This window comes from Nicotiana tabacum, chromosome 19 (assembly GCF_000715075.1).
Source record: "Nicotiana tabacum cultivar K326 chromosome 19, ASM71507v2, whole genome shotgun sequence".
In the NCBI taxonomy this organism is placed as follows: Eukaryota; Viridiplantae; Streptophyta; class Magnoliopsida; order Solanales; family Solanaceae; genus Nicotiana; species Nicotiana tabacum.
Window position 1 is genome coordinate 51,365,718 of NC_134098.1, and position 7,670 is coordinate 51,373,387.

The 7,670-nt window shown below is 36.8% G+C and overlaps 1 protein-coding gene across 2 annotated transcripts; it reads right to left on the bottom strand.

The window, feature by feature from the left end:
• Nucleotides 1–870: 870 nt before the first annotated feature.
• On the bottom strand, nt 871–7,269 carry LOC107779203 (mitochondrial ATP-independent inner membrane protease subunit 2-like). Of its 2 annotated transcripts, none has more exons than XM_016599576.2 (5): nt 7,013–7,269; nt 3,668–3,840; nt 2,475–2,658; nt 1,344–1,450; nt 871–1,252 (listed from the first exon to the last, which is right to left on the bottom strand). In XM_016599576.2, exons 1-5 carry the CDS (start codon nt 7,082–7,084, stop codon nt 1,171–1,173), a joined length of 618 nt encoding a protein of 205 aa, XP_016455062.1. In that variant the 5' UTR covers nt 7,085–7,269; the 3' UTR covers nt 871–1,170. The 2 variants fall into 2 exon arrangements, with proteins under 2 accessions (XP_016455062.1, XP_016455061.1); XM_016599575.2 differs by having other exon boundaries at nt 1,344–1,453.
• Nucleotides 7,270–7,670: the final 401 nt, after the last annotated feature.

Below are 7,670 nucleotides of genomic sequence, written 5' to 3' on the forward strand. Positions count from 1 at the left end.
TTTTTGCTTCTTTCTGAGCGTGTGGAAATGCATGTTGTCTTTTTCATTTTGCTATATGGTACATTAAAGGCAGTGATGCCGTACCTTGACTTAATGGAAATCATTAACAGATTTATCACTATTAAATATCAAAGGTCGTCACATTTACCATTTTACAGTATTTTTAGTGGAAAGCTATATTCTGAATACGACATCAATTTAAAGGCATATATACAGGCTTAGTACAAGCGATAATAAGGGATATTATCATTTTTAGCCTGCGCCAGAAATTATTTACATCTGGTAACCGAAAAGTATATAAAATTTATATATAACATAATGTATATATATACAAAAAATATATAAATTTTATATATTTTTTTGACTATTATTTTTACAACTGCTATACATTATCATTTCGCTACAGAGAAAACGACAACTTCGAAAATAAGCACAGGCACACGTCATCTAGTAAATCGTTTATAATAGAGAAATTTTCTTTTCAAAATTCTTAGAATTATCAGAGTTTCGTTTTTGACTTGCTTAGCACCCACTTCATTGCCTACTAGGCCACCCTTGGTGCAACGGAAACATGACCTAGTTAAGTAACAGCACATTACGGTCATCCTTCGCCATGCTATCGTCTAAATTTTGTTGGATGTCCCCTAACGGACAAGCAAAAACACACTACAAAAAGTCAGGAAAAACTGTTCAAGAAAGTGCTACTATAAAACCAAAACAAGGAGTTACAGTGAGACCTCTCTTCTGATGTTTGGGGAATGGGCCAAGTCGTGCTGTATTAGTGTATTGTTGATAATGGGTCTGTGAAAGGAATGTTCAAGCTACTTTAATAAATACTGTCTTCTTTGTCAATTGGCCACAACCCGGACGAAAGTGAATCATATTGATATATCTTTTCCAAACTTCATCCATACAACAGTTTCAGCCTTGAAATACGTTCTAAATAGAACTGAAGCCCTCAAAGGTTTACAGTTCGTACGGCGCCTCATTGAGAGGAAAGATCAACACTTAGGATGACAGCATCTGGTCAAAGGAAAATGTACCAAAATCACTAATACACAACTTTTATTTTTTCCAATGAATTTCGCTCGGATAAATAAGAGGAAACAAGAAAAAGTGGGTACAACCAAATCAGTAATCCTAGGATATCTTTTCCTCAAAGCACACAACCTATGCTTTGTGACTTCGTGCCATCTCATCAACATCCAGTTCAACTTCAAGGACTGGTGAATCCTTCTGGACGCTAAAGTTACTGATAAAGCAAGACACAGATTAACCACAATCAATAAGAAAGCTTTTTTTCCGATGGACAAGAAAAACAGATTTGCAATAACACAACAAACCTGTTGTTAACAGGACCATGGTCCACTGCTGTCCTCAGGCAATATATAGCCCTGCCAACTATGTCCGTCAAGGAAACAGGGCCAAAAGTTCTGCTATCCTTGGCTTCCTGCTATTGAGAAGGCAAGAAAATAACCTAGAGTCAATCAATATTAATATAACAATAATATCTGTGCAGTTGCTATCCTTCCCTCAAAGCATGAGGAAGCAAGCCCAACTATGACTATAATATGAATAATACAGTACTATATACTCAAAAGTCAAAGTCCTGTTTGTTTGTTTTTTTCGGATAACCCAGAAATTCCTAAGGGTCCAGAGGCGCATGAGTTGAAACCGCTGGTTAATGGACCCACCCCTCTACCCTTCTCCACTTAAATACCAGGCTTCTGTCTGCAGCAAGGTTCGAACTCGTAACGTGCGCATAACCCACACATCATGAGTTGCGCTCTTACCACTAGACCAAAGCTCTGGGGGCAAGTCAGAAGTCCTATTTTAATCTGCAGCCACTGAAAAACTGAAAACTTAGCTCAAGTATTCATCAGAAGTTTATTTCATTTAATAAACTTACCTCTTCACCATAATTCAAAGAGTTTCTCATTGAAAATGCTGAAGTTTTAGCTGACATACACACATCTCATTATAGGTTTGTTCAGATTCACTACTCACTCTATGCAAGCACCTTAAAAGAATCCCCGGAGAAGGTAAACTTAAACTAATACATAAGACCACTGGCAAATTAAGGTTCCAGTTATGGGGAAAAAAACTCTAAAGTTATAACATATATCTAGACTTTGATACATACTCACAATTTTTTCTGCAAAAGTATTGTATCAACATTATGCGGGGAATGAGTAGTCAAGACTCAGATCACATATACAGAAAATATAATAAAAACATGAGTAAATGGCGCTCAAACAGATGCTGGACCAAAGACAAGGATATGACACATATTATAGGACTGTTAAAACTAAAATACCATATTGCAATACGCAAAATATTCAAAAATCATAACGTGAAGCACATAAGACAAGGTTCACAATTTGAGGCTTTGAGCAAAAGAAGATTTGAGAGAATACAGTCGCATGATATCTTATTCTGGAGGTGAAAGCCAATCTATTGCGAGGATCATATACCTTAGGTTTCACGTTTTCATTGTCAGCCAGCACCCAACATTGATCTTTTTCAAGGACAAAGGGCTCATCTTTTTCATCAGTGGACACCATCTCATAGCCTTCAACGGCAGCTAATCTACGGACAAGATAATCATCTGACTTTACAGGGTCCTTGAGAACCACAACATCCCCAACAAATACTTTCCTATGAAAAGCACAGATATGAAGTCAGCAATAGCAAAGAGGAACATATGCAGAAACAGATCCACATAATCGCTTCCACCAGAAGGGAAACAACTAATTTATTAAAACAAAGAGGCAAAGTAAAATGAACATAAACAATAAGATAGCAGTGTGATCACCTCCCTACAGCAATTTATGGTGGTAAGATTTCCTTGCTCATAAAATTTGTCCAGGATAAGAAGAAAAGGAAAACAGACTCATCGCACAACTCTCCAAATCATATATGCCATTGAACCCCTAATTTTAGCCAGTAGTTAGGCCAACAGCATGACCAACGGTGATGAAGACATAAGCAGCAACAGCAATTATTTTAAGCTTGATTGTCTATACGCCAGAACAAAGTAACATTTCCTTCGGTAAAGTGCATGAGTAGGAAAATGTAGCTGGCAAATTCAAATGTAACAAAGCTTTAGCAAGGAAGTAATCGATTAACTAATGTGGAGGACTATGACCAACTATTTCTATACTGCAGACATCTGTGAGAACTATTTCTGCAGATATTTGAGTTGAGTGTGGTGATGCATAGACCCCCGAAAGAACTGTTTTGTTGCTGGGAAAGCTGCAAGCTAACAAAGGAGATTATTTGGAATACCATTCCAGCTTGCACCAATACTTGTGTTGGTGAAGGTAACATATACATGGAAGATTAATCGAGATGTGTGAAAACTAGCTCCAACACTACTGTTATAAAGAAAAATAACTCATTAACTATCAATACTACAAACCTAAATTGTACAGTTTCCTTTATTATAACTATGAGCAAGAAAACCAATTTCTCACTTGAAAATGCCATAAAACCATAAAAGTAGTAGCAAAAGAACAATATTACTAATGGTAAAACGATTCTCCCTTGCTTGTTAATGATTCTTCAAGTAAACACGCTACTAATAAAAGAAAAGAGATCAAAGCAAAAGTGTATTCCAGAACTAAGGCAGAGAAAACCATGCATAAGGCATTAAAGGAGAAGTTACGTTGGATCAACCCAAGGTATCTTCCGAACAAGAAGTGTGCCGCCCTGAGCTCCGAGTGTGGGTGCCATCTCCTCTCCTTTGTTAAAGTGCATAAATGTCAATTTACCCTGAAAGAAATTCTTCCATATGGTATCGCCTAATTCTCTATCTGTAATTTGACCTCCTTTGTAGTTCTGCATAGCATTAATATTCAGTTAATCTTTTTCCCTCTACTCAAGAAGTAAAAGTAAATAAATAAAAGTTCAAAAAGTAGAAGCTTGACTGATTTTAAGTGCAGAAGAGCAGATGATAATTCAGAATATGGAAACTTGATCTCACGCGGCTTGTGTCTTTAACTTTAACATTCTTAATTTATTGATGATTATAGAATGTTTTGACTTGCATATTGTAGCTTTACAAGTATTAGTTTAGTAAATCTTTAGCACAATTAAAAGGTCAGATTTGTTTCTCTCATAGTCTTGAGCAGTCCAGTCAGTATTACTTAAATTCCCCCATGAGTAGTAATCTTTCCAAGACTAAGTTGGTTCACCACTCCTTTTAAGTTAGGGAAAGTATGGACTTCCAAACGTACGCAAAGCTACTGATTATAGGATTCCAAAGGTGACAAGACCTGCATTTATTAGTACTCCTCCTCTATGCTGGAACTCAAGTTTCCAAAGTTTGAGCACCAAGTTCAAATCGCTACTTTACTATAATATCAGGTTTATGTTTTCATGAAGATAAAGTTAAGAAGGTAATTACTGATTTCTAGTTATTTAAGGGATAAGTTTTAACATAGAAAATTGCAGCTTAAGTTAGAGCACAGTCACGCTCTCGCGTCATATAGGGGGGATTCTAAAACTTGTATGTTTCCTTGCTGTATTACAGATCTTGCAAAAAAAAAAATATTAAGTAAGGTGTTATCATTAAAAAGGCATCAAGAACATGCATAAGGAACAATTCTTGCAAGATTACCTCCTACTTTCAGTAACTTGGTTCAAATGTTGTCAGATAGTAACTCAATTTCAGCTGAACCATGTCAACGAAAAGCATGATAGCAAAGAAAACATACAGATTATCCAAGATTCATGAGAAGTGTCGAGTGGAATCCAAGGACCAAGTCTCATAACTGAATGGAACTATGTATTCAAACATAATTTTCGTCAAAAGATTTAAAAGATCAATATGTCTTAGTAGGTTGAACTAATATAGTAGCAGACCTATAACTAGCTAGAAAATCTCATAACAAAAAGCGCCAAAAGACAAGCTCATAGGAGAAAAATATATTCAGTCATGTATGAAACTGTTTTTTCCCTATGAATTGGGAAATATCACTTAGTGAATGGGAAGGCTGTCACATCCCGATAGAGTGGGAGGATTTGGAATGAAAAACCTCAGGGTGTTCAACAATGCATTGCTTGAGAAATAGTTATGAGATTCAGGATAGAGGAGCACGCTCCTTGGAGGGAGGTGATAATAGAAAAGTATTGGATTATAGGGGAGTGGAGGAATATAAAAGTATGAATATCACGGTTTCATATAGGTGTGGTCTTTAAAGGAATATTATGAAAGGGTGGGGAGACTTCACTTGCCACATCACTATGAATATCACGGTTTCATATAGGTGTGGTCTTCAAAGGAATATTATGAAGGGGTGGGGAGACTTCACTTGCCACATCACTTTCAAGGTTGGTGATGGAAGAAGAATGAGTTTTTGGGGACACAAGTCCCGTAAAGAAAACGTGTTGAGAATCGCTTTTCCTAACATATATAGAGTCTCAAGTAAAGCATAAATAGCATTGCAATAGATTCGAAAGATATAAGATGGAGGGGAGTGCATTAGGATCTCACATTCAGAAGGAACCTACGGGATTGGGAGATGGGTGGAATTCCAAATCCTAGTAGAGTTACTAAGCAAATAGAATACATCGCATATCATGTCGGATAGGTGGAGATGGGAGACGGGATAGAAGGACGGGTCTCAGTCAAATCATATTACCATAAACTATTGGTGAGGAACAAAGAGGATTTCCCGCATCTCTCGATTTGGACACGCAAGCCGCAGAGAAAAGTTTGCTTCTTTGCATGGTTGGTACTTAGGGGAGCGATACTGAGAGGTGAGAGCCAAGAACCTAGGGAAGAGGAGGATCACTTGGGTAAAAAGCAGCACTGCTAATAATTAACTTGAGAAGGGGCCTCTTGGTGTGAAATTCAAACAAACCAGCTTGGCTATAGCTTTTTTCTATTCCCGGACAATTCTTGCAAGAGCTTCAAAAAATTTACTAAAGTTGCAAGCTTTTAATACTAAAGTTGCATTAGGTTCCCATATTTTAATATCAGAACTCCGAACTAACACCGATGAATATTCTTTTTTGCATTTTATGAAATAGGAATGAAGTTATATGAGACAAGATGGGAGTGGCCTCTGTGGAAGACAAGATGTGAGAGGCGAGGCTAAGATGGTTCGACCATGTTAAAAGGAGGAGTACAGATACCCCAGTCAGGAGGTGTAAAAGGTTGGCCTTGGGGGTAAGAGGAAGGGTAGAGGTAGGCCAAAGAAGTCTTGCGGAGAGGTAATCAGGCGGGACATGGAGCAGCTTGAGCTAACCGAGCACATGACCCTTGTGGAGTTTAAGAATTAAAGTAGAAGGTTAGTAGGCAGACGAGTTTTTCCCTTTGTCTTCCTTAACTCAATAGTATTAGTGTTAGAATGGTATCCCTTTTATCATTAGCTTGCTATTAGCACATATCTTGTACTGGTATTACTTGCCAGTAGTACTCCCTTCGTTTGCTATCAATACATATCTTGTACTGTTATTCCTTGCTATCAGTACTTCTTTCATATTCTCTATTGCTATCTTGTATTTAGTTTTCTAAATATCTTGTATTACTATTTCTTGCTATCAGCGCTTCTTCCATCTTTTCTTTAGCCGAGGGTCTATCGAAAACAGTCTGTCTGCCCTTCCAGGGCTGGGGTAAGTGTACATACTACCCTCTCAGACCCCACTTGTAGGATTACACTGGGTTGTTGGTGTTGTTGTTGCATTTTATGAAAGTTCCACAGCTGACATTAAATTTTCTGTGAAGCCTGTTGTGTTGAAAAAAATCATGTCAAAAGACAGATTTATTTTTTATTTTTTTTGCCACAGGAAAACTAGAGAAAAGAAAAGAACCTTTATTCTAAAAACCTGGGAGCCCTCTAATTCCCCAAAAATTATTAGTTAATAGCTTTCTCCAGAAAGACCTACTAATCTTTTAGACATATTTGCTGTATCTACAAAACCCGTGTACTGATTCAACCCTAGAATAATAGTATGTAAATAATCAATTGTTACATTATTATAAGAAAAAAGGAGAGTAAATAACCTTCCAGCCAACAGAGGCGGAGTATTCAAGTTTGCTGACAACGTATCGGATCCAGGTGGCTGCTGAGACCATGGCTCACTGTCACTCGGCTGCTACTGCTTCTTCTTCTTCTTCTTGCCGTCGTCTTGTTGTCACCGGTTATAGAGTTTTTGGCATTCCCCTTTTTTTCTTTCTTAAACCCTCATATCCATTTTTCTTATTTACTTGTTTTCTTTTTTCTTTTTTTCTTTTTATTTTTGGGTGAAGTCGTAAAGATTAATGGGCAGTTGTGGGCACTGATGTGTAGCGGCTCTACGCCTCTAATATTCACCTAATCACCTGCAACCCCCCCCCCCCCCCCAAAAGTAACTCATGAAAAATTGAATAAGATATGCAAATATTGTGGTGTATGTCACAATCTTTTACCCTTCTTTAACCAATTGGAACGTCTTCCTCACGATATCTGTAGTTTACACTATTTTATTCACTTAATAATAGTTAATTAATAACATTATATATTTTTATCTTAATTTTACACATAAAATGGATAAAATTAGAAGGCATAATGGTTTGTTTAGCTAATTAAGAGAGTTATTTATCTTTATTTTGTCACATGATTTTATAAATTATAATAGTATAAGATTTACTTTTAGAATGTAGTAATATGATTAACTAAATT

Bases quoted from the DNA above. Each gene is read 5' to 3' on its own strand.
- LOC107779203 (XM_016599575.2), bottom strand. From the start codon at position 7,084: ATGGTCTCAGCAGCCACCTGGATCCGATACGTTGTCAGCAAACTTGAA. The intron at 2,659-3,667 runs GTAACTTCTCCT...TGCTTTTCATAG, and splicing joins ATACCTTGGGTTGATCCAAC to GAAAGTATTTGTTGGGGATG. The intron at 1,253-1,343 runs GTTTGTTGTGTT...TTGCTTTATCAG, and splicing joins CATGGTCCTGTTAACAACAG to TAACTTTAGCGTCCAGAAGG.